The sequence below is a fragment of the Tilletiaria anomala genome (genome assembly GCF_000711695.1).
Source record: "Tilletiaria anomala UBC 951 chromosome Unknown K437scaffold_4, whole genome shotgun sequence".
Classification (NCBI taxonomy): Eukaryota; Fungi; Basidiomycota; class Exobasidiomycetes; order Georgefischeriales; family Tilletiariaceae; genus Tilletiaria; species Tilletiaria anomala.
In genome coordinates, this window is record NW_013547018.1 from 166,122 (window position 1) to 193,143 (window position 27,022).

Below are 27,022 nucleotides of genomic sequence, written 5' to 3' on the forward strand. Positions count from 1 at the left end.
CAAACAACGATGACTGAGAGTCATCTATTTCACCAATCACCGCGTCGATGATCTTTCTAATCTGGTTCCAATCCGGCCAAGCGCAGTTCGATGTGCTGGCCGCGTTCAGTAGGCGATCTTGCTCTGCATCGACTTGACAGGTACGACTTGTTCTTTCCTGCTGGAGTGCAGTTGGAACAATGAGCTTGATGCCACCGCTGAGAGAGGCGGCCCGGCAGCTGGCTCGCCGGCGCGCGCAGCAGCAGCAGCTGCAGTTCATGCAATGCTTGGCCACAGACATCAAGGGTAAGGCACCTTCACGACGTTGGGACTGCTTGCACGCAAGAAAATTCTCGACCAGCCCACAGTATCCTCCGCCAGACCTGTTCAAGCCTGGCTCTTCGTCATTCTCTCCAAGCGACGACAGGCAGGTGGACGATGAGGTCTCGTCGAAGTCCACTTTCATGGCGCCTCCCTCTGCGTTTTCTACCTTTGGTGCCTCTCCGACATTGCTCGCAGAGTTTCTCTCGATCCAGCCGACGCCTCTCACGCTCAATTCTCTCTTGTCCCACGCACCTGCGCCGGGGCAGGTGCCAACCACATCGCAATTGATCGAGTCAGCTGAGTTCACGCGGCGAGAGCTGCCCATTCGACTGGCCCGAAGAGTTGGAGGGTTTCGATCGCTTCCCTTCATCGTGGGCTCAAATCCATACATTCAACAGATCGCTCGGTTATATTCCCAATCCTTCGAGACGCTGGCTAGGTTTCCGGAGATTGTCGACTTAAATGACCATGACAACTTCGTCAGCATGTTGGAATCGCTCGTCGAGGATCACGCGCAAAACGTCCCTATCCTCGCACGCGGGTTCCTCGAGTGCAAGAAGTATATGGACGCCAGAGAGGTATCGGCATTCCTCGACGCAGCCATCCACTCACGGATCGCAATCCGTCTGATCGCCGAGCAGCACTTGTCAATCGCTGGCCTATTCCATGACGCAAGGCGTGCAGGAAAGACGGGCGTCATGCAACAGGAAGCAGCATGGGGAGAGGACAGGTTGAGTGTCATCGGCGTGGTGGACACAAAGCTCAGCCCTGCGCGCATGGTCAAGACATGTGCTCAGTTTGTGCACGGCCTGTGCGAAGGGACTCTTGGCGCTGCTCCAGAGCTGGTACTGGAAGGCGACGTGAATTCAACATACATCGGCGTCCCCGTCCACCTGGAGTATGTCATGACAGAATTGCTAAAAAACAGCTATCGCGCAACAACCGAACGGTGGCGTGAACGCGCAGCGGCACGCCAACGCAGTAACCGCTTTAGCGCCGACCCACCCGAGCCCATGCCGCCCATCAAAGTTTCGATCTCAAAAAGCCGTAACCATCTTTCCATGCGTATCCGAGATCAGGGCGGCGGCATCTCACCCAAGAATCTGCCGCACATCTTCTCCTACGCTTTCACCACCGTCAACTCGGCTGAGGACGATGCGGGCTCATCTGGGGACTCTGGTGATTTAGAAGGGCCGTATGCCATACAGGCCGTGGGAGGTGTTGTAGACAACGGATTGGGAGAGATAGGCGCTTCAGGCTTGTTGAGCGGACTTGGCACACTAGCAGGCCTGGGATATGGCCTCCCAATGGCCCGCATATACGCGACGTACTTTGGAGGTGGAAGCGCGCTGGACATTGTCAGCCTCTACGGCCATGTGAGTCACAATCCTGGTGCAAGTTGTGCATCTTTTGAGGGACTGAACACCCAGACTCCATTTGCAGGGCTGTGACACATTCATCAAATTACCTGCAGATCCTTTGCATTTCCAGTAAAACATAGAATGATGCCCATCTTTCCTGTGTGGTGCTTTGGTATCCTAGGCACACGATTGAACATTACGAAAAATACAGATGAAGGGGCAATTCAACGGAAAGCCGCGCGTTTTAGGCGACAGCGATGGGCACCTGAACGATTGGCGTTCCTGTGCCAGAGTGGATCGGTCGGCCGACGACGATGTTCCCGCTGGGAGTGTTGAGGCTGTCATGTTCGCCATACAGGACAGCATCGCCGATGAAGCTCATGGTCATCTCGAAGCTTGCCTTAAGCAGCGGACTCGAGCTGTCCGCAATGCCGCTTCTGTTGAATGGCCGGAAGCCGCCATTCGCAGTCTGGTAGTCTGCAATGAGGTAAAGATGGCGCATAGAGACACCGATACCGTACGTCTTGAAGATGCCAGCCATTTCAGCGACGATTGCTGCGCGAGCAGCTTCGACACCGTAATTGTGTAGGAGAGCGCCGATGTCATTCGTGTACATCTTGTCGAGGTCGAGCTTGCCAAAGCCGAAGTCCCAGATTCCTCGAACATTGATACCCTCCGCTGTGATCGCGAACTCCTTTTCGCCGGGCTTCGGCGGTGGTACCAAGAGCCTCGAAATATTCGGGACTGCCGGCGAAATGCATTATTTCGTGAGTAAAAGCGAAGATTCAGGAACTGTCTGTGTACTCACTCTCGTGTACAACACTGGCGCTACACGCCCGCTCGACGACGTTGATGAGCAGTGGCTTGTCCTGGTTGCTCTTCAACAGAAGCTCGAACTCCGCCCACGATCCTTTCTTCTTGTCAAAGTCGAATTTGGTGATATAAGCCGCGTGGTTTTCCAGATAGTTCTCGATTTCGAGCACTTGAGCTGCGAGCTCGTCATCTTCATCATCCGAATCACTGTCGATCGAAGCAGCGGAAGTGGCAGGGGTGTTGTCTGAATTGCGGACCAGTCCACCCGCTTCCGATGACGCGTCGGAGTCCGTCTCTTCACTCTCAGACGCTTCATCATCGAGATAGGTCGAATTATTCGCGCTGCGCGCCTTGCGCCGGGCATCATCCGCGTCACCGTCACCAACGAGAGATTCGTCATCACTGTCCGAATCGTCATTGACAGATCTTTGCCTCTCCTGGGGACGTTTGCTCGGGTCGGCCGGGCGCCCGTCCTCTTCCTCCTCATTTGCAGATGGTACCTCATTGAAACGCTGCCCTTTGCCGATGGTCTGCTGTTGGAGGACGCGATCGCGTTTGAGCCTCTTGAGCTCCTTCGTGAGTTCGCGCTCGAGCATTGGAGCGAATGTGGCCTGTAGTGAGTGCAGAATCCGTTGTGTGGAAGTATTATACTCTTCAACACATTCCTCTGCTGGGTAGAAGTTTAGGCGGACAACGTAGGACTTCTTGCGAGAAAATGCCGTGCTTTCCACTTTGCCAGAGATCTTCTCTTGCACCACAGCCTCTTCGACGACTTGACTGAGAAGAAGACGCGAGCCATCCTTGCAAAGCGTCTTCATGTGGTCGCGCGACAAGCCTTCGAGTGCAGGCAGGCGCATGATTGGCGTTTGAATGCACTGGGAGGCCGTCATGACGATTTCACGGAGACGTGGGATACCTAGTGTGACGTTGGCAGCACCATGTCCGGCGAAGTGGAAGGTGTTCAGTGTCATTTGCGTCGAAGGCTCCCCGATACCCTGCGCTGCAAGCAGGCCAACAGCCTCTCCTGCATCGACGAGTGACTTGCGGTAAAGAATGTCGTTGACTGATCGGAACATCTCCGCAGTTGTCTTTGCAGTCGCCCTCTTTATCTTCTCCACCGGTGCCTTCCCTTCCTTAGCCAACTTCTTCAGCGTCTTTCTGTCGAGGGTTAGTACTTGCGCTGGATTTTCCTCAATAAATGCCTCCACCTTCTTCGCAAAGCTTTCTGACATGGAGCCAAGATGCTTGACCGGCGGAAGAACACTCATGACGGGCGGGTACTTGTGTGGCTTCTTCAGTGCTTTCTTCATGTGCGCTCGGGCTTCCTCCGTCTCTATAAGGTTCCGCTCGGCCAGCTGCTCCAGTTGCTTTAGCTGGTATCTCTCGGTGAAGGACGGCACGTTGCGAGCGGTAAAGTCGAATTGCTCTAGGTACTTGGACTTGGTAACATCTAGCCCATCCTCGCCGTAGTGGAACTGCAGAACTGTGCCGTCGCTGTTCCTGACTGTCTGGTCGTACGCCACATGCACGCCTTCGAGATGCTTAATGAGACAGCGCTGCAAATAGCCGGACCTTGACGTCTTGACGGCAGTGTCGATGAGACCTTCGCGTCCAGCCATGCAATGGAAGTAGAATTCCTGAGGCTTGATGCCCGTCAAAAAACGACCAGCAACGTATCCTCCTGCAATGGCTGCCGTTTCGAACGGCTTAAAGCACGGCAGCGTCTTTCCGCTGACCATAACGGGCACACGCCGACCTTCCAGTGCTTGCTGACCGAGCAAGCAAGAAATCGATGAGACATTGACTGGGCTACCCTTAGCTCCCGAGACTGTCATCATCTGCATGTGGTTGTGCGGGAAGCGCCGATTCAAGCCGCCAGGAATGCAAGCCTTGATGACCGCGCTTGTAACATCGTTGGAGGCAGACATGGATTCTGCATCAAGCGCTGCAAGCTTGTTGTCATCGCGCAGAACCTCCTCAAGGCGAGTGAGCAGATTCTGCTGCATTGCAGGGGATTCTGCATCCTCTTGGGACAGACCAACGGTCCGCAGGGCAGCATTGCGACCCTCCAATTGGCTATCGTCGAGGATCTTGCGCCGCATCGCGTTACCCGTCGGACTGAGCGTCAAATCGTCCATCCTACAAGTGAATGCACGGTGCTGAAGGAACTTGGTGAAAAGACGCGAAAAGATACTGAGCAGCTTACCCGCCGACTCAGCTCCGTAGATCTCGTAGACTGCGTGTACGAGACCGTACGCTGAGGCGCCGAACTGACTCTTGTCCAGCACACCGCTGACGAGCTCCCCCTCAGCGACGATGACATGCTCTTCCATCTCGTGGTCTTTGCCCCAAAACTTCCCTGCGACTTTGGCCTTGCTCTGCAGGTTGATGCCTTCCGCGGGCGCGGGAGGCTGGATGTTGAGCAAGACAGTGGAGATGATCTGCTTGCCAGTCCACATCGGTCGTGGTTTGATGAGTGCTGGTGGGAGCGTGAGCACGCGTCCGCCGCCCGTGTAATTGCCTTCCGGTCGCAGGGCACCATAGAGCAGCTGCTGGTATTCGCCGCGATCGAAGAGACTGTCCTTGCACGTCATCCACACACCCGCGACGACGTGATCTTGGATGAGACCGCGCAGAGGACTACCACTCGTGGGTACAAGATACTGATTGTCAGTATTGGCGATGTTGTAGCATTCCGAACGCGCAGCTTCGCTTTGAGGAAAGTGCATGTTCATTTCGTCGCCGTCGAAATCGGCATTGTAGCTGTTGCAGTTGGCATAGTGCATGCGGATGGTGCGTTCGCCATGCAGGACGCGCGCTTTGTGTGCCATCATCGATGGCTTGTGCAGCGTCGGCTGTCTGTTGAGTAGGAGGATATCGCCGTCTTGCAGGTGACGCAGTACAACCTTGTTGACGATCGGTGTGCGCGTGCTGGTGTTGACGTTGGAGAAGAAACCCTTGAAACTGCGCGACAGCTCCTGTTGCGGTGTCATGAGCTGACGCGCCAGCGCTGTCCTGTCCTCTCGCGAGAGGCGTGAGAGCAACGTTTCGCTGCCGTCCTCCATGCGAATGGCCACAGCACCGGGATACTTGTGGGGGCCGTTGATCACGAGCGCTGCGAGCCTATCGACGTTATGCGCTGTGACTCTCTCGGGGTAGGTCAGGCGCTGCGCAAACACGGGCGGAACACCAATCTCGTTCGTCTCGATGTTGACATCGGGCGAGATGACGGAGCGTGCTGCAAAGTTGACACGCTTGCCCATCATGTTCTTCCTGAACAGACCATCCTTCTTCTCCATACCTTGCTTCACGCCGGGTGGTACGGCACGTGCAGCAGCCTGGTTGGGATTCTTGTTCGAATCGATGAACGAGTTGACGTCAACCTGCAACTGGATCATCGAGCCGAGGAGCGACTCGAAAGCTTGAAGACGCATTTGCGCAAGCGCTTGTTCTGCGTTCGCTATACTCTGGCTGGACGCACCCGGCGCCGTCTCCTCCACGGCGCTTTTGGAGCTGTAGCGCTGCAGAGCACTGTTGAGATCACGTACTTGCGAGGAAGTGTTGATGACCTTGGTGAGCAGCTCGTTCTGCGAGTTCTCGAACGTCTGGTCGCCTAGAACGCTCGCTGGTCTGAACCGCGTCGGCGGGACAGCGATGACGTCCATAAAGAACGAATCCGCGCTAGCACCGTTGCGTTTTGCGACTGCGCCACTGGCGCTGCTGCCGCTGCCCTCTCCCGGCCGCTGGTTTATGCCAAAGCTGCCATTGGTCGGATTGTAGCCTTCTGGCGGAATGTAGCCCAGTTCGAAGGGTCCTCGGCGGCCGAATATGAGGCCGCAGATGTCAGCTTCGCGCTCGAATAGCAAGCGAAGGTTGGCACGGCACTCGTCCGGTGGCATGACCCTCGTCGCGCTGGACGCCTTGGCACTTTTCTTGCGTGCATCCTTTGTCTTCTCCTTTAGGCTCTTTGTAGTCGAGGGCACGTCTGTGTCGACGCTCATGGCGTCATCAACCTCGTACTGCTCATCGATGTCTATACGAGCCTCGCCATCGTTCGGGGCGTTGCGGCCTTCTGATGTGCCGTCCGGGTGCGACTGTCCAGCAGTGGTATATTTGGCAGTTAGAGCAAAGACATTGGGCCTCCTGATACCGAGCGCTTCATGCATGGCCTTGTCCCGGTCTGAGAGATCACGCTCGACAATTTTGATGAATCCATCTTTGCGCAGCGTGGGTCCAACGCTATTCGGGGACAGATATAGCATGAAATGTTCAGGGCAAGATTCTGGCGCCGAAGACACACTCTCACTACTCACGCATGGCAATGCTCGCATCTCTTGCGTGCGACATTCTTGAGGAACTCGTTGATGAGCTTTTTCCTCGCTGCATACGCTGCATTTCCTTGATCATCCTTCCTGTCCACCTTGCCATCGCCACTCTTGACAGCCTCGAAAACCAACTCTCCGACCCGTTTCTCGATTCTCTTTCGGAAATCGCGCGGGCTTTCTTCCACTACTGCCTCATCGCTGTTCTGCAGATTCGTATCGAACTCTCCATCGCCATCTTCGACCTCGAGAGTCGCGCTTCCATTCGCCTGACCCCTGCCGCCAGGCCCTGCCTCGTCTTGAAGCAAAGAAACAACGTTCTTACGCCCGCGCAGTGACTCCTTCGCGATTTCGGCAGCGGCTTGTACAAGACCATAGTTGAGGAGCTTCAAGCAATTTTCGAAGAGCACGAGCTGAAATGACAGGTAGTTCCAATGGCGAGGATGGAGTCAATCGAGAGCTTCGACACGAAGACTGCGAAGCAGCAGCAAGACTCACCTGAACCTCAGGACTTTTAAACTTGTGGCAGAAGAGACAGCAACCGCGAAGCACATTGTACAAGTGCGTCATGAAAAGCGGATGGAATACGGGTGCAGGAAGGTTGATGTGGCCATAATGACCTGGGCATGAGAATGCCGACAGCTGGCATGTCTTGCAGCTAAAGCGGGAATCCAAATGGCGCAGGCCAGTGCGTCAGCGATCGGCTGATAAATCTGTTGCTTATTCTAACTTTCGGCTCACATGCTCTTGTTGTCGATGGGCCCAAGTGCTGGATCATGCAGACCGCCCTCGGTCGGGAGGTTGGTGTTGTCCAGCAAGATGGGATTGGTGATGGCCTTAACCGAAATCGCGCGGATCTCGTCGCTCGAGAGGAATGAGAAGGAGGCAGACGAGATCCGCGAAGAGATTGGTACTGTCGGATCCATATCGGCGAGCGCAGATCTTCCTACAGTTCACGTTGCCTTGAAAGCCTTGTGTAGGTCGGCGTCCAGGGGAAGTCTGTGCGAGTTGCGACGATCTGACTGGAGCCGCGAGGTAGCCCGGCGCCTGTCACGCGAACAGCAACCGCAACATTCACAGCGTCCAAATTCAAGGCTGAGCCATGTGGCAGTCGGCTTGCACGGGCATGGACACGCGCTTCCTTACAGGACTTTCCAGAGCTGAGGATCTCCACCAATGGCATAGATAGGCCATGCGCATTGCGAAGAATTGGATGGTGTTACGCAGGTGCAATGCCAAACAAAATTTCAACAGTAAGGAGCGGAACTCGGATTTGGTGACCCATTGTTCTTTGCGACGTGTGCTCTGGCACTCTACCGTGTACGCAGTCCAAGTGTGGCATACACACAGTTGACCTTGACACGCAAAGAGACTGGGCGGACCCTCCGACTTGCACTCCTGACTGGTCTTTGTACTGAGCGCTTCGCCATCTCCATTTGTACAGGTCAGCATCTGACGAACAAAGCAGAGGCCCAATTGCAGCGAGGGTGCAACGTTCATCTGCGCCTTTTTACGACTGCTATACGCGTGCATCATGACGGGCTGGACACCGGTCTGGGTCGGCATCGCCGCTGTTGGCGCTGGCTTTGGCAGTTGGGTTGCGACGGCCAAGCGGGGCCCCAACCAAGTGTGAGTGTCCTTCCCAGATCACTCCAATGCTCAGCTTTGGGCTATTCCCGGGGCATCGGCGTCACTGCTCCGATGTGTGTCAGGTATCTGCGCCGGAGACTTGGAAAATGACTGATCGTGGTTGCCTCCATGGCTGCTGAACAGCGTTATTCGGACTGCAATCATTCTCACCCTCACCTGCTGCTACATGATGTGGGCCATCATCTACCTGGCGCAGCTACACCCTCTCATCAGTGAGTTTTGCTGCATTCAGATAGCGGCATATGCTCGCAGCTTCAGAGCGCGAACTTGGATCATGACGCTAACCCCAACGCATGTTATGCTTCCAAGAACCGAAACGCGCTGACCTCCGATTCGAGAACTGATAAAGTTCAGCCACGGAGCACGCACCCGTCGCGACGCAAGTAACTTTCACTGCGTACGGCCTGCGTGCACGGAAATGAATTCAGTCTCACTCGGCGTGAGCCCTTGAGAGGATGCTCCCACTCGTGTCGCAGGGCCGTGGTCGTCCTCTCATCGCAGAGCTGACCGCCAACCCCCTTCTACTGCAACCACATTGTACTTGTATCGTACCGCAAATACCTCGCATAGCACTCTGCCCGCCATCCATCGGTGGCCCGGGCTTGCAGGCTGCTTGCAGCCATGCAAAAGGCCAACAAAGCTTTTATGTACCCACGACACAAGCGGCCAGAAGCCTAGCATGGCATCCAAACGCGACTCGCGCGCTCGACAGTAACAGGAACATTTGCAGACTAGGGTTGTATCTGGTTTGCCCACATGTGCGCGTTGTAGCCGACCAAGGGTGTGACGTATCCAGTCAATGCAACTCCCCCGGCTGACTTTGTTCGTCGGCTTCATTGACGCTGTCAGCATTGGCCGGCGGGGGAGGTTGGCATGCAGGTCCACGCCAGCGACCGGCAGTTTAAGATTTCGTTCTAGAGCGTATACTCTGTGTGTGATTTGATTCAGCAGACCGCAAAAAGAGACGAGAACCATCAGCCGAGGGTCTCCGAACACGCAGATGTCCAGACGAATGGATGGCCCGGGAGCACTACAGTGTACACAGTAGTTGCAATCTACAGCAAGCGGTCGACGTACGTATCCTCTTGTCCTTTGCGATGACGTTGCGCTCGCTTGCCATGTCCTAAAAGGGAGACCTCATCACGACACATCAAGTGAGACATGACCGAACGTCTTTGAACAGCCTGCATACCGCCAGCGCTGTGACCGAAAGCCGATATTGCTCTCTTCCAGAACGTCACCTCCGCCATTAGTTGCGCGACGTACACCTTGGTCCAACCCGCACCCCGCACCCCCACCGTCAGTTCTGCCTATTATCATAGGAAGAGCCGAGGAGCTAGGCGGTGCTTCTGAGCAGTATGTCTTCCCCGTCCTCATCACGCCTGGCTTCTCTGCCTTCGACATCAATACCAGGCAGGACGACCGTGTGCCTACGCAACAAGGGCCCACCGAAGGTACAGATCAAGCTTCGCATTCCATATCCAAGCGACGGCATCGATGCGGGCGTAGAACTTGTCGGGATCCTCGCCCGTGTCGAGAAGGAACAACCATCAGGGTCATCTGAAGCTGGCAGCACGTCCACTGCCACTGTCCCTTCAATAAGTGCGGCCAGCTCGAGTTTCGAGCCACGGGCATCAACAGGAAACACGCAACCTGCTCGACCGATAGCGCTCATTTTACACGGACTATTCGCACACAAAGACCAGCTCTATCACCGTGCACTCGTCGATGCGCTTGACATTGATTCCTTCCGCTTCGATTTCCGTGGCAATGACGAATCCAGCGGGGAATGGCGGCTGGGCGACATGGCTGCTAACTATAGAGACTTGAACATGATCGTCGAGTACTTGCGAAAGAATTACAATTACTGGATCGAGATTATCATCGCGCACTCCAGAGGAGCGGGTATCGCATGGGAGTACTTTGCAAAAGAGTGCGGGGAAAGGACTCACCCGGCACGGAGAGTGCCATTCTTGGCTAGCATGAGCGCGAGATGGTATCCACCAGGGATTCTAGGTGCGTCCATATCTTCTCGTCGGGTCATTTCACGTCTCCATCCACTTCAAGCGGCTGAGAAATCGATTCTTATCGTGTGAGTTCCAGACCTTCCGCGATATGCCAACATCGGCGCAGAGGGGCGCGACTGGAGCGCAAAAGTTGCGGGCAAGTCCGTTACGAAGCACGTTACAGCAGCGGACGTCATGCAAGCGGCCAAGCACGCCGTGCAGGACTATGCCAACTCATTTCCAACGACGTCCGAAGTACTGATCGTGCACGGCACCCGCGATGATATCGTACCCACTTCTGCAGCAGCGGGGTTCGTCAACGCCGTCGCGAAGCGCGGCGTCAGACTGCGCCTACATCTGATCGACGGCGCCGATCACAATTACAGAGGACAGTGAGTCTGCGCAAGTAGCGCCGCGGTTTCGCAGCAATCGGCGCTTTGACATTTTTTTTACAACGCTGCATGGCAGCTTCGCAGAAGCGGTCGACGCAGTATGTGACTGGCTGTGCGAGCGGCGAGGTGCGAAGTCTTCCCCGAACACATTGACCCTCGAGTCTAGTTGGCAGAGCAGTGTTGAGAACAATGCAGCCGCCAGCAAGGGCCGGCTGTGACTTAGAGATGGATAGATGTAAAATGAACGCATGGAGTGCACGAGACAGTTTGGATGGCCTACTGTGACCCAAAGTGAATCGCACCTTTGATGCACGCGACATTTAATACAGACTTGTGAATACTGTACCATGAGCGATGTACGTGTACGGAACAGTACAAAAGCTCCGAGTTCAGTTTGACAAGACTGCCTCACTCCGCTCCTTAGAGCACTTAAGTCTGGCGGTAAAATGCTTGGATTTGTGCACTCGATGGTGTATCTTCGAACGGCATCGGGCCTTCATACTTCGGTGGCTGCTTGAACCGCGCCAGCTCCTCCATGCAACGCGCAGGATCAACCCTTTCCAGCGCGCTCCTACCCCAGTCGTAGCACCGCACATGAGTGTAGGACCATACGCCATCTGCTACGGGCCCGCTGCACCCCCTTATGCTGTCGCGTCCGCCATGAAAGGTGGGTGCGATGTACTGCTCTTCGACCATATACGCAGCAGTGTTTGTGAGCACGACGCAGGAACACTGGTGCGGTCCCGTGCGATAGTGAGGACCAGGCAACTGCGAGAGCTTGTAGTCACAGATTGCATCTCTCGGTTGCATGTCCAAGTGCCCAAGCTGTTCCTCCTGGGTCAGTTGGTCAAGCAGGTACACTTTGATGTCTTTGAGCTCACGCGCATGCTTGAAGTCGACCAAGTAAGGCTTTTGAGAGTACCAGAGGGCGCGACCCGAACACACTGACAGCGCCGTTGGAAGAAAATCGTCTTCTTGGAATTGACGTTGAATCCGTGGCGTGTGCAAACTACGCCACGGATCTCGTAGGAAGAACACCAACATTTCCGGTTTGTAGTTCGGATCGATGCAGGTTTTTTTGTAATCGCGTAGGACAAATAAAACCATTTCAGAGACGATAAGGAGCGTGTTCGTCTCTTCACACATGTGAATTGCTTCCCACCCGCGGATATCATGTAGTCTTTGACCCATGTTAAAGAACTAAACGAATTTTGGGATCAGAGAGGGTACTACAATACCTAAGTGAGGAACACGCACCTCAAGCCACCGGTGTCTGAGTCTCTCAGGAGGCGTGTCCCTGGTCCTGACATTGACTCCGGACGGTCTGAGGGAAGCCCCAAGCGCATCCCCGCCAATACTTGTCTTGGCCAAGCGCTCGAACCATCGGCCCGGTGTGGACGCTCCTGGCGGAACCTTGAACTCCATTTGGAACCCCGAGGGAATCTTTCCACCCTTCTCGAAATATTTCAGCATACTCCATAGGTATGCTTCCGAAGTGCGATTGAAGATGTGAATATCAAGCTGCCCAGTTCCAGTGACGAAGAGGTACTGATCGTCAAAATCGATATAAGTCCTGCACACAATGAATCATCATTTCACGCATGATTAACCGCTCCGAGCCTTGGGGATGCCAATACTCGATGGACCTTGCACCTACAGGCTGAAAGGAGTCAGTCGCGTGGGGGAGATGTCGAGGATTTTGACCTTTTGCTTGGCCTCCAAGTCCCAGAACACGATCTTTTGGTTGGCAGTTGCACTGTGCAAAACGCGAAAGCTGTGAAGCGAGCTCTTAGTGGCGGTCGCTTTACCCGGCCCAACTCACGCTGCGAGATAGGGATACTTGAATCGATATGCATGGATGCCCTGCTCATGCGCAAGTACTGCGTACGGTCTGTAGTGGCCTCTACGCGGTGATACAGGCGGGTCATCATACTTGGTCTCTGCCTTGTAGACGTAGAACTGGTCGTTGCTATTCTGGGCTGCAAAGGCAATTACTTAACTTTAGCACGGGTCCTTTCTTTGAATGGGTTGTCAGCCAGTATAAGGAATGGTGAATGGGACGTACCCCACATATCCCAGACGATGAATGTATTATCCGCTTCCAGGTGAGGAAATCGCTTTGTCATTTCTGGCGGTATACTCCACAGGAGCTCGTGCGTTCTCAGATCAGTCACACGAATACCACCGCCCTTGCCGGTCGATACGATCGTCTGGTCCTCCTGTATGATCTTCATGCGCCACAAGTCTTGAAAGACTCCATGGGTTGACCCCCATCCAATCTCGCCATTTGCTGCGTGAAACCTTCGGCAAATTGAGGGGAAGAGGGCTTTTCCACCGCCTTCGACTCCGTGGTTTGCTGCAAGCGAATCGTCGGGATAACGGAACGGTTGAGCAGCAGCGTCCCAGCCGAGTTGCTTCTCGAGCGCTTCGTACGCGATGCAAAACTCCCGCCAGGTTCTTGCCGGAGCAAAATATCGATTCTCGTCGATGAAAGATGCCTTGACTGCCTCCAGAGTCGTATCCAGGTCCTTGACCAATTTCCACGTCCATGCAGCCTTATGCCACATTGAGTCATCGTGGCATATCTGGCGCCAAGCTGTAGTGCGAAGCGGTAGAGCGAGCGAAAATCAGTCGGTCATGACGAAGCAACACATCGTTGTATCCTTCCCGGTGACCAAGGAAGCGACCTGATGTGGCGAACCTCCACGAAGAGGGGTGGCACGCAATTGAACGCACCTCTGGACACGCCAGAAGCCAACTCCAAATCCGCTGCATTTAGAAGCCCGCACGAGAAGATGCCCGTGGCGATCTCATATGGCAGCTGCGCCAGACTGTCGACAGACATGATGCGAAGACCGAGATTAGTACAGATACAGAGCCCTTGCCCTTGCTCTCGGGTTTCCTCTTCTTCCCACAACGTGATCGAATCCGCGGTGCATCCAACCCGGCTACAATGCCCGCCTTGAGAAGATTGGGTGTATCCTGATTCTTGTTCCTTAAGGCTGCCGCCCCTGATCGCGGCAAGCACTATCTCCTTGTTACTGATACATTGAGAAAGGACACGGACCTCAGCACCCGAGTCGAGTCTGATTCGGGTAGTAGCTCATGAGTTCGCCTGCGAATCCGAACGAAGGTATGTCCTGCTGAATGCAACACACGTCGAAGCCGCCACTTGGGAACACTCCTCCCAGTGTACATCTTTAAACTGTGCATAGATGGTACATATATGTTAACGGTGTTATAGTCACAAAAGGGATTGTATTTGTATTCAAAGTTACGCCACAGCCCATAGGCTATGTATGACCCACCCGGCCCCAGCTATCGCGCAGCACACCAGGAGGAATAAGCGGTTCGTCATCATGCCAGTCACAGTTTTCAGCGGTTAGGTCTCGCTAGGAGATGAGATGACAATGTCATCGACATTGCAAAGGGACGGCGCTCCCCATCCTATATTTTCTCCTTCGATCACAACTTTGCTTTCACAGCACCAGTGCTCGCCTTTATGATCTTCAACGCGCCGTCAGCAACGATAGGGAACATGCTCCCGTACTCCTTGGCTTTTGCACTGCTCGCTTGCCCCGCAGCCGAGCGAGCCGCGATTCCTTGCGCGATGACGGCGAGGCGGAACCAGGCCCATGCTTCGCAGAATGTCCAGTTGGGGATAGGATATTCACAGCGAGCTGCCTCACAGTACTCTTTCAGCAGCTCCTCTTTAACGGGTACAGGTGACTGAGCGGGTGTGAGGTTGCCAAGCATGAGCCAGAAGTCGCCGCGCTGCCTTGATCGCTCCAATTCATCTGGGTCCGAGACCTTGGAAGGGGTTGAGCATGGCAGTGAGAATGGCTGTAGTAGGTTGGCCAGATCTGATAGAGGGTGGCCCAATGTGGAAAGCTCCCAGTCCAAAATTCCAATGACGCGTGGCTCGGTCGGATGGAAGACCTGTGTGGATTTCATGATGACGATTGCGTCAACGAGATGCAAGCTTGCAAGAAGCAGCTTCGGTAGCACTCACAATGTTGTCGATCTTGTAGTCGCCGTGGCAGATGGTGTTTTTGTCCTTGGGCAGGTTCTGTGCAAACCATTTGGCCATATCTTCGAATGACGGGATCGGTCCGACAGGTTTGCCCGTCTTCTTATCTTTGACTTTGCCCTGTGCCACACTGACGCCGCCCAAGCTCTTGAGCTGACGCTGATAGAAGTTGGCAAGTTTGCCGTACCCGTCCAATCCGATCGCTGTGGGGTTGATCCGATGCATGGCAGCAAGTGTCTTAATGGCAGCAAACCAGCACGCTGCACGCTCCTCCTTTGGCAGCATGAGCATTCGTACGTCGCTGAAGATCCTGCCTTTCAAAAACTCCATAATGTAAAAAGGGGTGCCGAGTACCGAGTTGTCTTCACAGAGACAGTAGACTTCTGGGACAGGGACTGCATCTGGATGCAGCATGTTCCCATAAATAGGGGCTGCTTGATTATGCTTTCCGATCGCTAAGAGTATACGATACTCACGCTCGACAGCGTGAGCTGTCGCAGAGACTAGCTGCCCAGGGGGCTTCTTGCGTAGAACATAATGCTTTCCGCTGAGTGACAGATACCAAAAGAACATGAAGACCAGCGCTTTGGATCTCAGCTTCAGAACTCCGGACAAGAGTCTGCACTCACTTTCGATCGATGAGAATGTAAGTGGGATTGGATTGCCCATAGGAAAACTGCTTCACGTCGACCGGAGCAGAGATGGCTGGGACGCAGGCTGTGATGGCATGAGCGACAGCGCGAAAAATGCCACTAGTGCCAATAAGCACCGCCACCGAAACGGAATAATCTGGAGCAGGGATGACCCACACTTTAGATACTCATTGAGTTTATCATTATCAATGCTCTGCCGCACCTCTCCATACTCTTGACCGATCTTGCTTTGCTCCTCAGACATCTTAATTGCGAATCGCAATTCCAGGTTTGACGGAACCGAGGTCAGGGGGAAGAGAAAGGAAGGCTCGGCTGTTTCTGGTCTTGAAGGATTGCCCTGCTGTCTATGGACGCCTGAATAGCTCGAGGGTTGCTGGATCTTTCCTGAGCAGCGAAGAGACAAATGTATTCGCATGTGAAGCAGGTCCGGGAGTTCGAAATGACAAGCGCTAGGTCAACCCGCCTCCACCGACATGACAAGGTCAAGTTGGCCATGCGTACATACTCACCGGCCGGCCGGCGCGAGACGAGTTGCCGGTTGGTGGGCGGGGCGGGCAGGCACACAACTCCTGCGTGGCGGTCCGACATCGGCGGAAGTCGATAAGACGGGACTCGGAAGTCGGAACCCATCGTGGCTCATTGGACGTTAACAAAGATCCCATCTCGCTCACCTGAGCTTCTGCATTCTCATGAAGTTGTGACTATACCGGCGGGTACCTTTGGCCGCACGCTTCTCGTAGGGTAGATAGCTTCCGACAGATTGATCGAAGAGGCCAGCCGCCGCATTTCTGAGCCTCGGAGTGTTTATCCTCAATACCTAAAATGAGCGTTCAGGTCCGATGAGGACGCTGCACGCCATGCACCAGCATCGAACCGGTTCCATCTCTTTGGCACTTTCGACGGGCGGTCTGCTACCATGAGCATAGCGCTATTTGTTTCTGCGACCACGCCGAGACCGATTGCGCTGGCATGTCGAGCTTGCATTCGCTCGTCCGCAATATCAGCTGCGCAGGCTGCCTGTGCAAATGAAGCTAATCAGTCCTCGGCAGCCCGCCAACGCGATGCCTCTAGACTATGGCACCAGCAATGGCGGCCATTTGGCACTAATGCGAGCCCGTCCCAGACTTTCGACTCTCTCGCCTCCTCTTCATCACGTAACATCAGTGAAACCCACATCAAGACGAAGAAGACACCGCTGGATTACGGAAAACTTCGGCGAGCTCTGCTCGGGGGTGACGATCCTTCGCTGCAACGTCCCCCCAAAGAAGATGCGCCAGTCTCGCGCAAGACCATATCTGCTCATCGCTACGCTCTGCGTGCAATGCATCTTCGTCGACTTGACGCCGCACTTTCCTCGTCATCGCCAAATCCCGAGGTCATTGAGCGGCATTTCTACGCTTTCTGCGAACAGCACGACGTCTGTACTGGGGGAACACCGGAGGAAATACCTGCAGTTCTACTGCTATCTGCTAGACAGCTGAACCGTATGCTGAGCATATGGGCTGCACCACCTGGTCTTGAAGACCTCTTGGAGGTAGAAATGCGGCGGGAAGGTCATGTTCCAGGCGAATTCGCGTCCGAAGAAGCAGAAGCAACGGTGGAAAGAAAGACGGAACGCGGTGCAAAGAAGGCTGTGAAACGCTGCATGGCTTTGCTAGAGACCATTCGCATGGCATTACTTGTCGAGACATCACTCAAGAGCGATCCACTACGAGTGGTGCAACGCTCTCAAGGCCTTCTGCAAGATCTGTTGCTTTCACCTCAGCTCGGCCCGAGGCCGGCAAATGCAACACCCCAAATCCTGCTGTTGGACCGCCTCCTACACCTCGTGCTGAATCGCTCGCGAACAATCAGTACGCTGCATCTCTTTGAAGCCTTACAAATTGTTCGCCTGGTTCTTCCTTCACCTTTTCCATACAATCATGACCCGGAAATGCTTACGGCGGGGAAACGGCAGAACCAGCAAATCAGGGTTCGTTTCAAGAATAGCATACAATTACGCACTTACAAGCTGCTTCTCACGGCAGTCGCGCGCACTGTGCCTCGCATAGGATCGAGCCTGGGGGTGCTTGGCTACGACAGTGACCGCATCACACCTGAGGAGATGCAGTGGCGGGTGAAAGAAGTGATCAAATGCTTGCGTTCGACATCCAGGGACAACCCGAAAGAAATAGAGACGCCCCAGAAGCTGGAGCAGAAACCTTCTGAGGAGCTGGCAGCGCTTACACAGAATCACCATACCACTCGCAGACTGAAGCGACGCTTGTCGCGCTCAGCAAATACCCGTCAGCTCGAAGTGAAAGCCTCACACGCAGATGCCTTCGATGTCCTCGAAAGCCTACTTGAACAGACACGCACATTCGAATGGACCGCGGATAAGGCTCTTGCTGTCATTTCTGCCTTATGCGAAGATTTGCGCTCTCACATCAAGCTGGCTTCGCCTGGGTCAGCAGAGGCGGGCCCTGATCATCGCAAGATCTTTGACAAGTCCACCTACAACGCATTGCTCATCTTTGCGATGCGTTCGCACACCCTCGAGGCTGTGCCTCTCATCATTGCTAGGGCGGTCAAGCGAGGGCAAGCGGACGTCACACTGTTTAATACATTCATGGCGCATCTGCCCAACTTGCAGCCCAGAGTTCAGGACCAAAGTATGAGTCAGGAGGACACGGCGCAACCGGACCATCTGACTAGCTCAAGCACATGGGCGAACGAGCTAGTGATCGTCCGACTCATCTACGAAGCCATGCGCGACAATCTCATCTTGTTTGAACTTGAGACCCTGCGGGCACGGCCGGGAGCAGCTGCAAGAAATCGCAAGCAGTACGCGGACTACGACGATCCGCTTTCCGCGTTCGTTATGGCAGGGCGTGAGCACGAATTCGGGCCTGATCCCAATTTTGAAGACGGTCGTACGGGCAACGGTATGATCGCATCTCCTCCACCGAGAGACTTGCCGCTCGCTCAGCGCCAGCTGCGAGGCATGCTCGGCATTGCAAAGCTTCCGTTGCACGTCATTCCGAATGCAGAGACGTACGCTCTGCTCGTCAAGTCGCTCAGCTGGCACGGAGACCTGCAAGGCGCAATCGGCATAATCGAAGACATGGTGCAGACGCCGATAAATTCGGGCTACCACCGTCGCCGCGTTGCTCACGCTGATGTTCCCAAAGCTCGAGACGATTCGCAACCGCAGGAAGACTTTTTCACCTCTCAGCCTGACGCCAACCGAAGCGAGGAGAACGAAGAGACCTTTCTCCCCGGCCTCGACATCTACGACAGCCTTTTCCGTGGCTTTGCTCGACACAGCGTGCCTGGGCGCCTCGACTACCTCAACGAGCATTCCTTGTCGCACTCTCGCTGGCAGATCGATGACTCAACACCCAGTGATTGGAACGTCAACTCCTTCGGCGATATCTTCGAGTCCTTCTTGCAGCTTCGTCCCCGCCACTCTCCGCGTCGGGCAGGCTGGGTGGATCCATACAGCAGCGGCACCGCGAGTCAGATCGACGACGGTGGGCAATTGACGTCTTGCTCTTCTGCTCCAGTCGCTGTTTCAGCGGTACCAGCCCTTTACAAGCCACGCAAAGCCGTCGACATCGACACTCTCGCACCGTCGACCAACCAGTTTTTCTGGCTGCTGACGGCTCTGCGTCGCGTCAGTGGCGACCACGCGCGGTGGACACTGCTGCAGTGGTCGCGCGCCTGGACCAAGTTCTCTGCCGTACCATGGGAAAGCCTGGCGCGCGAGATGGAGCTGGAGCGTAAGGCAAAGCCAAGGTACCAGAATGCACTGCCTATTGCTGCAGGGAAGGCTTTGCCTGTGCAGCTAGGTGTGTTCTCCGTCGACGCGAAGAAACGAGGTGAGGAGGACACGGATGGGCACGTAGGTGCAGGCGGAGGCGAGAGCGCAGAGGGCCTACAGTTGAGCAACGGGCCACGCGTTAAAGGAGGTGGACCGAGGCGAACGGTTCGTGCGGATGTCGGAATAAGGAATATGCGCATCGCAAGCGGGGAAAAGGCCATGTGGATGGACATGTCGATTCCGGAGCAAGACCGGGCAGGGGGCGCGTGGGTGCTTGCCATGCTCAATGCACGTCTCGTGCGTGTGCTCATGTATCTCAGACAGCGACTATGACAACAACTACGTAAAGCTGCACTTGGCCCTGATTTTCCTCGGACTCGCCCACTGCTCCGAGAAGGTAAACCCAAGTTTTCACATAGAAGACAATTCAATGCGCATAGTACAGAGTGAAATCAATCGCACCAGGGCTAAAACCTTAGTCAGACCCAGAGGCACGGGCTAGAGGAAGCAGGACATTGGAATTGTGATCAGTATTTTTGTTCAATTGAATTGGCTGAGCTAGCGTAAAGACACTCACTGTAGACAAGTTGCCCGTGGTGGTGGATGATCCTCTTGATCTGGCCCTCCTTCTCGAGGTGGCGGATCGCCCGGCGAGCGAGAGAACCGTTGACTTTGAGACGGTCGATCAGAGTCGACTGCGAGATCATCTTGAACGTTGGCACCTCCTTGAGGATCTTGTCGTATGTGGGCTTGTCGAGGACGACAGAGTTTTGGGCCTGCGATCAGTGGGTCAATAGTACTGTCAGCAGCCCACTCGTGTGCGCTAGGCAAGCAATACGCACCTTGTCCTTGACCTTGCCCTTGCTCCACTTCTTCTTCTTGGAAGTCTTTGTCGCCGAAGCGAGAATGGCGGCCTTCTTGGGTGGCACTGTTGGTGAACGAGAGAGAAGGTATTCAATAATCTGAAACAGGCTCTGTGGGATTGGCATGCTCGCAGCATGCATGCAGCGTGCGATCTGAACAAGCGAGGCAGCGCAGCAACCAACCCAGAGCCCAGGATAAGCTAGTTGTTCAGATCTAGCGCCGCCACAATGCGTGACATGGTGCCCCACAACCACTGTTGGCTTCCTTGCCTTTGTATCGAAAGTGCACAGAGTTTCCCAGGCTGATTTCCGTGCTCAGCAATGGCAAGGAGGGCGCAGCTGAAGAGAGCATGGAGGAAGAAGGCCGGATGTGCAGGCTTGAAGGTGGCACTGATTCCACCTTGAAGAACGCCCTGCTCGGCAGCCCCAGCCATGCTCGCCTTTAAGCTCATTCTCGATTAGCTCCTCAATCTGAGCTTCCCAAGACGGCTTCAGGCATCGCACTTCAAATCCAGCCTTGCAATTTCGCTTAGGACATCCTATCCCCAGCCCAGCAAGTGATGCCGCTTCTATCCACAAGCTCTTGCCCCTCCTTGCTTCCGCTAATGGCTCTGCTGGTGCGCTTTCCTGCCAGGAGCAGCTGCCGCAGTGCATGCTGCGATTCAAGCATGTTGCTAGACTCACTTTTGACAAATTGCTGTGCGAAAGACCGAAGCAAAGATGGAAGGTAGAAAGAGAGATGAAAGAGAAAAAAAGCGTCGAGCGTGCTCGCTCGTCCAGGTGGTTGGTTGGGCGGCGGCGCGGCAAGTTCAGGCGAGCGCACAACCGTCTGTGCCTGCCAGGATGGAGTAGGGTTGTTCATCCTTCCAGCCGCAGTTTATTCAGCCCTCGCGTCCCTCATATCGATGGGGATGGAAAGTGTCGGTGCAACTCAAGTGCAGCACGTGATCAACGCTTCGGCGCCGAGACCGGGTGCACGGACCCCTCCCGGCGCCACTTGAATTTTCGTTGCCGGCTGTACGGAAGCGGGGCGATGCCATGTGCGTCATCTCTCCCAGATAGGCTGGGTGCTGCGCTAAGTGTACCGTGCAGCAAATGGACACATTCCTGGTCAGCACGAGCGGATGAGGCAAGCGCAGCAGGCAGCGTATTGCAATCCCGGATGGGCGGCTAGGGCCAGTCACCTTGGACCGTACCCGTTTCATCGGCTCAGCAGAGTTGTCGCTCTACGGGGGTACATCTGGGAGTTGCGTGTGAGATACATATACTCGTAGTATCCATCATACGGCGACATTGCTTTGTCTGCTTTCATCGTCCCCTAGCTCATGTGCGCAGCCCGTTAAGAAAATATGCAGGCACCTTGATAACTGCGAGGAGACACTGTCGATCAAAATGCAGCTCAAGTTGTCCCACCTGCTGCTCGTCGCAGCAGCGGCCACCAATATCGCAGCCGTCCCAGCTGCACAGTCGCCCCCCCAAATCGAGTTTCCGGCAGGAGGCTCATCGTCCTTCTCCGCGCCCATTGGCGTCTTCGGACACTTTATCTGGCCTGGTGGAAAGGTCGTGAATGCGATCTCTTCGCTCCTCTCCTCGGCGCATGCAACAGCAGGAGCAGGTGTCGTGGAAGAGGTCAAGCAGGCGGCTGCCACCTCAGCCACATCGTCGTGCCACGTCCACTTTACTCAGGACCAGGGTGCCCTGCTGTTCGAACAAGATGACACTGGCGATAAGACCCTTTGGGACATCATCAATGATCGCAAAGACCTCAGTATGCTTGCCCATGTCCTCAATTACTCGAGCGACAGCACGAAGGATCTCCTTGCCAATGGTTCCAGTCTAACACTCTTTGCACCTGTCAATCGCCCACACCGTGATCATGATCACGATCACCATGACCACCATCATCACCCCCATCATGGGCACCACGGTCGTTTCAGCTCTATGGAAACACTCATGCCCGAACAGGACGTTTGGTCTATGTTGCAAACTCACATTGCGTCCTACGAAGCAGTCACGACCGCCAGGGAGGGTAACAGTGTTAGCAAGGAGGATGACAATGACAAGGAGCGTCGTCGCAAGATCCTTGCCAAGATTATCGATGCCGTCATATCGTACCACCTCGTTGACTCAGAGACCACTCTAACTGGCAAGCAGCTCGCTGACAACTCGTCCGTTGCAACGCAACTCAGCACAGAGTGGCGCAACCTCAACGACGGTCAACCGTGGCGCGTCAAGATCAGCCAGCATCTACTACCGTTCCCGTCGATTCGGGTTAACCACTACAGCACTATCATTCGCCCAGATGTTAAAGCAAAGAACGGCTTGCTGCACGCCATCACGCTCCCACTGTTCCCTCCACCATCCATTTTGCAGCTGCTCTACTTTTCCACGCCCGACCTGAGCGCTTCAACCTTGGGCCTGGTCAAAGCGGGCGGCGACGGCTACCTGGCGCTGCCGAAGCCGAAGCCGGATGAGAACACGCCCGATGAGCTCGACGGTGCGTACGAGGATGCCTTTTTGAGCTTTTTGCGCAATGCCCACAGCGAGCGCGAGCACCCACACTCGTACCCGGGCCCAGGCACCGCCGCTGCGACGTTTATTGCCCCGTCCAATTTGGCCTGGCGCCGGCTTCCACCGACACTGCGCCTCTTCCTACTCTCGCCGTGGGGCGAGCGCTGGCTGGCCAAAATCTTCATGCTTCACGCTTTGCCGCACGACATCGTCTTTGCTGATAGTATCCATCATGTGAAGGCGTCCGGCGATTCGGACGGTAAGGATGGCTCTGTCAAGGTGTGGGAGGAGGTGAACGTCGAGCTGCCACACTGCCTGCAAAGACGGCCCCACCGTGTCGCGCACCACTTCATCTCTGGCAGTTCAGCCGTTCCCAACGATCTAGCAAATAAACTCGGTTTCCCTGGGATGCCGAGGATCCCCAACATTCCCAAGATTCCCGCCCCACGCTTCCCGGGACGACACGACGAGCACAAGCACGACCCGCATGACGGCCAGCCAGAACCCGAGCCGGAGCACCATGGCCGCGCGAACGTGACGCACTACACCTTCCTGTCCGCCTTGCCGAAGATCCACTGGCATAACCACACTTGCCATGGCCCGCACAGCGAGCAACAGGTCGTGTTTGCACCGCCGCACGACGATGATTCGCAAGAGGGCGCAAAGAAGTTCGAGACCGTCGATGTCGATGTGTACAGGTACCACATGCTTCCGGGCAACTTTGATCCCGTGCAGACGCGCGTCGTAGTGCAAGGCGAGCCGGTTTGGTTCCAGGACGTGCCAGCTTCGAACGGAGTCGTCCACGTAACGCACAGATTCATCATGCCCAAGCACATCAAGAAGCACAAGGGCGCACATAGGCACGAGCACGAGGAGCAGCGCCCCGCGCCGACGGGCAGCATCGATGCTTTCTGGGAAAGCATCGTTTCCGAGGCGCAAGAGGCGGGGTTTGCGCTTGACGATACGGATATCGAGTCGCTAGGTCTCTGAAAGTCTCAGCTTTGGCCTTGATTCACAGGCACACCCCGATATCAACCATACTGTACCTGCCCTTCTGAAGGCAGAGCCGATCCATTGTCCCGTATATCTTGTTTGTTTTCGATCGCTGCTTCTTCATGAGCTCGTGCTCTAACGAAACTATGGGTCGTCTTCTCAACGCGTCTTTGTGCACACGCAAGTATTCCGACATGTGCCATGCAAGCGCTATAGTCGCGGACTTGAACTGATAGAACCCTTGATCATGATCGGTGCGTCCCTTTATCGCAACCGTGCCGTCTGTATAGCTACAAAGGCCTCAGTCCATACTGCTCAAGAACACTGCGACTGCTGGTGGTGCTGTTCTTCTCGTGAGTACCTGAGCCCAAGCCTGTTCCAGGCGCGGGGGCCGGGCTGCCGAACACCGGATCGGCGCCGGAAGACGTTTTGGGGAAGGCAATGACGTCGCGGATGGATGGGGCTTTGCAGATAATGGCCATCAGGCGGTCGAAACCTATCGGATAGAGACGTGGTTTCAGCAGCTGCGTATTTGCGCGGGAAGAGGCATCCGTGGGGGCCCAAGTTTCACTCACCCAGCGCGATGCCGCCATGCGGCGGTGCGCCGCACTTGAGGGCGTGCAGCAGATGCGCGAACTTGTTTGTCTCCTCTTCCGAAAGGCCCAGGACCTGGCGCATGATTAGCTCCTGTATATCCGCTTGGTGAACACGAACACTGCCGCCCCCAATCTCAGTTCCGTTGAGTACAAGGTCGTAATGCTGACCGCGGATGCGCGAGATCAGTGCATCGCGCTGTGTGGGTGACGCAGGATGCTTAGAGTTCGATGAAAGGGGCAAAAGCAGCGGCAAGTCCTCCTTCATAGGTGACGTGAACGGATGATGCGTGCTGCTCCATCCGAGCATCTCAGCGGTCAGCTCGTCTTGCTCACGCGTGAAGAGCGGGAACTCGGTCACCCAGAACATGTCATCTGCCTCCTCGTTCCCTCGCGCGCACACACGGATGCCTTGCGACAGGAGACTTTGCGCCAATTGCAGGCGCAGATCACCGAGGGCAGTGCTGCCTCCCACAGGAGGGTCGGTGCGTGACGAGACAAACACAAAACAAGCGTCGCCGTCGGCGCCTTTCACTTGCTGTGCCCACGGTTCTTCTTTGGCAGCCGCGAGCGCACCTTCGATCTGCTTGGCGAAATACTCGACGTCAACTTCAGAAGCTGGGAACTCGCTCGAGGTGAGGAAGGTGGCGACGTGTCTGCTCTTCTTGAGCAGCAAAGCTGCGAGCTCATAAGGTGACGAGAGGCGTGCCTTGAAGCGCTCAATGGGCTGTGTGGAGCGCAGAAGAACATGGGAATGATCAGCTCGTGGTAAAGTGGGCTCTGCAGATAGGGCGGTATCGCTCACAGTTCTACCCTTAGCCTGTCCACGTCCACTGAGCTCCTTGAGCAACTGTTCTACTGTCTTGTTTGAAAGCGCCTCGCCGGAAGCTGGGCAAATGATCATCTCAACTACTGTGTCAGGCGTACTCTCTTCGGCTCCATCATGCTTCTCTTGCTGCAGAACACTCTCTGAGCCCGAGAGGGGATGAGCACGCAAGCCAGCGCTCAAACAACGTATTCGCAATCCAAAGCGCCGATCAGGCTTATCGGACCCGTAGACGCTCATCGCGTGGTTGTACGTGATGACCGGAAGCAGTGGTCTCAAACTTTGACCATGAGCCGAGCCTTGCTCGCCGGTAGATGGAGCTTGGGCAGGCCGCAGGCCAGATGCAAACAAGTCTTTGCCAAGCGCTTCACTCCATACGCGCGCCAGCATGCCTTCCACTGCGTCGCGCACTTCACCGCCACCCATACGCCATGCCGAATTCTCTAAAAGCTCGGCAGTTGTGCTGTTGCTGAGGCCGCCATTACCTCTCGTCGGCGCCTCGCTGACGAAAGCAACCTCCATATCGATCTGCGTGAATTCGACCTGCCGGTCCTTGCGCCCGTCCTCGTCCCTAAAGCATCGCGCAAACTGATAGTAGCGATCTACGCAGCCAGAAACCACGAGGAGCTGCTTAGGCTGCTGCGGTGATTGCGGGAGGGCATAGAACAGCGGTTCACGCAAGGATGAAGGGGTGGAGTAGGGAGATGCGTTGAAGGGCTCTACCGTGCTCGAGCCTGAAAGGCGTGTAGGCACGATAAATTCGGCTGCACCCTCCGGAGTCGAGCGGAGCAAGATGGGTGTCTCTACCTCGCTGAAGCCTTGTTGATGCAGATAGTTACGTACGACGTGGGCGACTGAGCTCCGAAGCTGTATGTTTCGCGCCAGGGCCGGCCGTCGCAAGTCTAGATACCTATAGCGGGCGCGCAATTCTTCATTTGCTAGGTTGGCCGTGTCATGTGGCTGGAATGGTAGCGAAGGAGACGCGAGATTGAGAACCTGGAAGGCGCCTAAAGACAGCTCGATCTCGCCAGTGGGTGTAGCGCTTCCAAGAGCAAGAACGGCATCGCGTGGTCGCGGTTTCACGGTGCCACGGACGGCGAGTACGCTTTGGAGCGGCAAAGACTCAAGTTCGTCTAGCAGTTGTGCAGCCCCTTTCCCCGCATCACCGTCTTCCGAACCGCCACGGACGACAACCTGCGTCACACCGTACGCATCTTGTAGGCAGAAGAAGCCTAAGTTGCGCGACAGACGACGAAGGGGAAGGAGCCATCCTGCGAGAATGACTTTGGTGTTGAGTTCGGCGTGGGTTAGATTGAGACCACCGCAAGTGTGTGTGCGTGTCCATGACGGGGTCGAAGCTGAAAGGGAAGAAGGGTGCGGCAGAGGATTGGATGACGCTGGCGCTGAAGTCGAGTACACACGCACAAAAGGGTTGCCTTGCCAAGGCGAGTGGCTGTGCCCAGTTCGGTCTGACATGTCCTTTAGGCTGTTCCACATTGATCCAGAATGCAAAAGAGTCTGCGTGCAAAATCTGCATGCGCTGAGCACACGTCCCGACCTGTTCTCACGGGGACTCGGGAACGGAATGATCGATCGCTGCATTCGCAGCCGTGCAGACCGGGCGAACCACGGCGGGCATTTGGACGCCATGATCGCCGGGAAACCGGGGAAAAACGGTAGACTCAGGAAGGATCAAAGTGGCGTTTCCTTGGCCGGCAGTCTGATGGTCGACTACCCGCTCCAGATGAAGTAGAAGAAATGCATATCGAATGTTGCTTGTCTGCTTTGATCTCTCGCCTGAAGTTGTAGTGTGGAAACCAGAACATTATATCAATACTAAGAGCGGTGCTGAGAGACATGAGTTGCACCGAATCTCTCGTCTCTTCCGAGTAGTTAACAGTAGA

General features: G+C 55.3%; 11 protein-coding genes across 11 annotated transcripts; 5 read left to right on the forward strand and 6 right to left on the reverse strand.

Annotated features, from left to right (window-relative positions):
* Positions 1-257: 257 nt before the first annotated feature.
* Positions 258-1,797, forward strand: K437DRAFT_219495 (alpha-ketoacid dehydrogenase kinase; the record flags this gene model as incomplete). The annotated part of the gene is made up of 2 exons (XM_013390490.1): positions 258-1,679; positions 1,747-1,797. The coding sequence occupies 2 exons, from the start codon at positions 258-260 to the stop codon at positions 1,795-1,797; spliced, it is 1,473 nt and encodes a 490-aa protein (XP_013245944.1).
* Positions 1,798-1,831: 34 nt separating this feature from the next.
* On the reverse strand, positions 1,832-7,806 carry K437DRAFT_116290 (beta and beta-prime subunits of DNA dependent RNA-polymerase). The gene is made up of 5 exons (XM_013390491.1): positions 7,541-7,806; positions 7,298-7,457; positions 6,791-7,212; positions 2,473-6,716; positions 1,832-2,408 (listed from the first exon to the last, which is right to left on the reverse strand). Exons 1-5 carry the CDS (start codon positions 7,723-7,725, stop codon positions 1,909-1,911), a joined length of 5,511 nt encoding a protein of 1,836 aa, XP_013245945.1. The 5' UTR covers positions 7,726-7,806; the 3' UTR covers positions 1,832-1,908.
* A 527-nt stretch (positions 7,807-8,333) lies between these two features.
* Positions 8,334-8,793, forward strand: K437DRAFT_266041 (uncharacterized protein; the record flags this gene model as incomplete). The annotated part of the gene is made up of 3 exons (XM_013390492.1): positions 8,334-8,428; positions 8,573-8,661; positions 8,759-8,793. The coding sequence occupies 3 exons, from the start codon at positions 8,334-8,336 to the stop codon at positions 8,791-8,793; spliced, it is 219 nt and encodes a 72-aa protein (XP_013245946.1).
* Positions 8,750-9,615, reverse strand: K437DRAFT_116288 (uncharacterized protein). Its single transcript, XM_013390493.1, has one exon. The coding sequence runs from the start codon at positions 9,422-9,424 to the stop codon at positions 8,942-8,944; it is 483 nt and encodes a 160-aa protein (XP_013245947.1). The 5' UTR covers positions 9,425-9,615; the 3' UTR covers positions 8,750-8,941.
* Positions 9,616-9,807: 192 nt separating this feature from the next.
* Positions 9,808-11,065, forward strand: K437DRAFT_266042 (alpha/beta-hydrolase; the record flags this gene model as incomplete). Its single annotated transcript, XM_013390494.1, has 3 exons — positions 9,808-10,465; positions 10,553-10,847; positions 10,924-11,065. The coding sequence occupies 3 exons, from the start codon at positions 9,808-9,810 to the stop codon at positions 11,063-11,065; spliced, it is 1,095 nt and encodes a 364-aa protein (XP_013245948.1).
* A 211-nt stretch (positions 11,066-11,276) lies between these two features.
* K437DRAFT_266043 (uncharacterized protein) lies at positions 11,277-13,692 on the reverse strand (the record flags this gene model as incomplete). Its single annotated transcript, XM_013390495.1, has 6 exons — positions 11,277-12,047; positions 12,105-12,420; positions 12,505-12,603; positions 12,670-12,826; positions 12,913-13,443; positions 13,584-13,692. The coding sequence occupies 6 exons, from the start codon at positions 13,690-13,692 to the stop codon at positions 11,277-11,279; spliced, it is 1,983 nt and encodes a 660-aa protein (XP_013245949.1).
* A 380-nt stretch (positions 13,693-14,072) lies between these two features.
* On the reverse strand, positions 14,073-15,680 carry K437DRAFT_116313 (APH-domain-containing protein). The gene is made up of 2 exons (XM_013390496.1): positions 14,860-15,680; positions 14,073-14,786 (listed from the first exon to the last, which is right to left on the reverse strand). Exons 1-2 carry the CDS (start codon positions 15,544-15,546, stop codon positions 14,313-14,315), a joined length of 1,161 nt encoding a protein of 386 aa, XP_013245950.1. The 5' UTR covers positions 15,547-15,680; the 3' UTR covers positions 14,073-14,312.
* Positions 15,681-16,236: 556 nt separating this feature from the next.
* K437DRAFT_116514 (uncharacterized protein) lies at positions 16,237-19,760 on the forward strand. Its single transcript, XM_013390497.1, has one exon. It carries the CDS (start codon positions 16,447-16,449, stop codon positions 19,663-19,665), a length of 3,219 nt encoding a protein of 1,072 aa, XP_013245951.1. The 5' UTR covers positions 16,237-16,446; the 3' UTR covers positions 19,666-19,760.
* On the reverse strand, positions 19,737-20,423 carry K437DRAFT_116506 (uncharacterized protein). Its single transcript, XM_013390498.1, has 3 exons — positions 20,175-20,423; positions 19,910-20,108; positions 19,737-19,830 (listed from the first exon to the last, which is right to left on the reverse strand). The coding sequence occupies exons 1-3, from the start codon at positions 20,334-20,336 to the stop codon at positions 19,808-19,810; spliced, it is 384 nt and encodes a 127-aa protein (XP_013245952.1). The 5' UTR covers positions 20,337-20,423; the 3' UTR covers positions 19,737-19,807.
* A 913-nt stretch (positions 20,424-21,336) lies between these two features.
* K437DRAFT_253437 (uncharacterized protein) lies at positions 21,337-24,196 on the forward strand. The gene has a single exon (XM_013390499.1). The coding sequence runs from the start codon at positions 21,588-21,590 to the stop codon at positions 23,694-23,696; it is 2,109 nt and encodes a 702-aa protein (XP_013245953.1). The 5' UTR covers positions 21,337-21,587; the 3' UTR covers positions 23,697-24,196.
* On the reverse strand, positions 23,990-26,594 carry K437DRAFT_266048 (uncharacterized protein; the record flags this gene model as incomplete). Its single annotated transcript, XM_013390500.1, has 3 exons — positions 23,990-24,195; positions 24,275-25,019; positions 25,098-26,594. 3 exons carry the CDS (start codon positions 26,592-26,594, stop codon positions 23,990-23,992), a joined length of 2,448 nt encoding a protein of 815 aa, XP_013245954.1.
* Positions 26,595-27,022: the final 428 nt, after the last annotated feature.

Excerpts from the sequence above, each read along its gene's own strand:
- K437DRAFT_116288 (XM_013390493.1), bottom strand. The coding sequence starts at position 9,424 with ATGGTTCTCGTCTCTTTTTGCGGTCTGCTGAATCAAATCACACACAGA.
- K437DRAFT_116290 (XM_013390491.1), bottom strand. The coding sequence starts at position 7,725 with ATGGATCCGACAGTACCAATCTCTTCGCGGATCTCGTCTGCCTCCTTC. Across the intron at positions 7,213-7,297 it reads TTAAAAGTCCTGAGGTTCAG|CTCGTGCTCTTCGAAAATTG; the intron begins GTGAGTCTTGCT and ends CTGTCATTTCAG. Across the intron at positions 6,717-6,790 it reads AGATGCGAGCATTGCCATGC|CGTTGGACCCACGCTGCGCA; the intron begins GTGAGTAGTGAG and ends GTCCCCGAATAG.
- K437DRAFT_116514 (XM_013390497.1), top strand. The coding sequence starts at position 16,447 with ATGAGCATAGCGCTATTTGTTTCTGCGACCACGCCGAGACCGATTGCG.
- K437DRAFT_116313 (XM_013390496.1), bottom strand. The coding sequence starts at position 15,546 with ATGGGCAATCCAATCCCACTTACATTCTCATCGATCGAAAGTGAGTGC. Across the intron at positions 14,787-14,859 it reads ACTACAAGATCGACAACATT|GTCTTCCATCCGACCGAGCC; the intron begins GTGAGTGCTACC and ends AAATCCACACAG.
- K437DRAFT_253437 (XM_013390499.1), top strand. The coding sequence starts at position 21,588 with ATGCAGCTCAAGTTGTCCCACCTGCTGCTCGTCGCAGCAGCGGCCACC.
- K437DRAFT_116506 (XM_013390498.1), bottom strand. The coding sequence starts at position 20,336 with ATGCATGCTGCGAGCATGCCAATCCCACAGAGCCTGTTTCAGATTATT. Across the intron at positions 20,109-20,174 it reads AGGGCAAGGTCAAGGACAAG|GCCCAAAACTCTGTCGTCCT; the intron begins GTGCGTATTGCT and ends CACTGATCGCAG. Across the intron at positions 19,831-19,909 it reads CCACGGGCAACTTGTCTACA|CCCGTGCCTCTGGGTCTGAC; the intron begins GTGAGTGTCTTT and ends TGCTTCCTCTAG.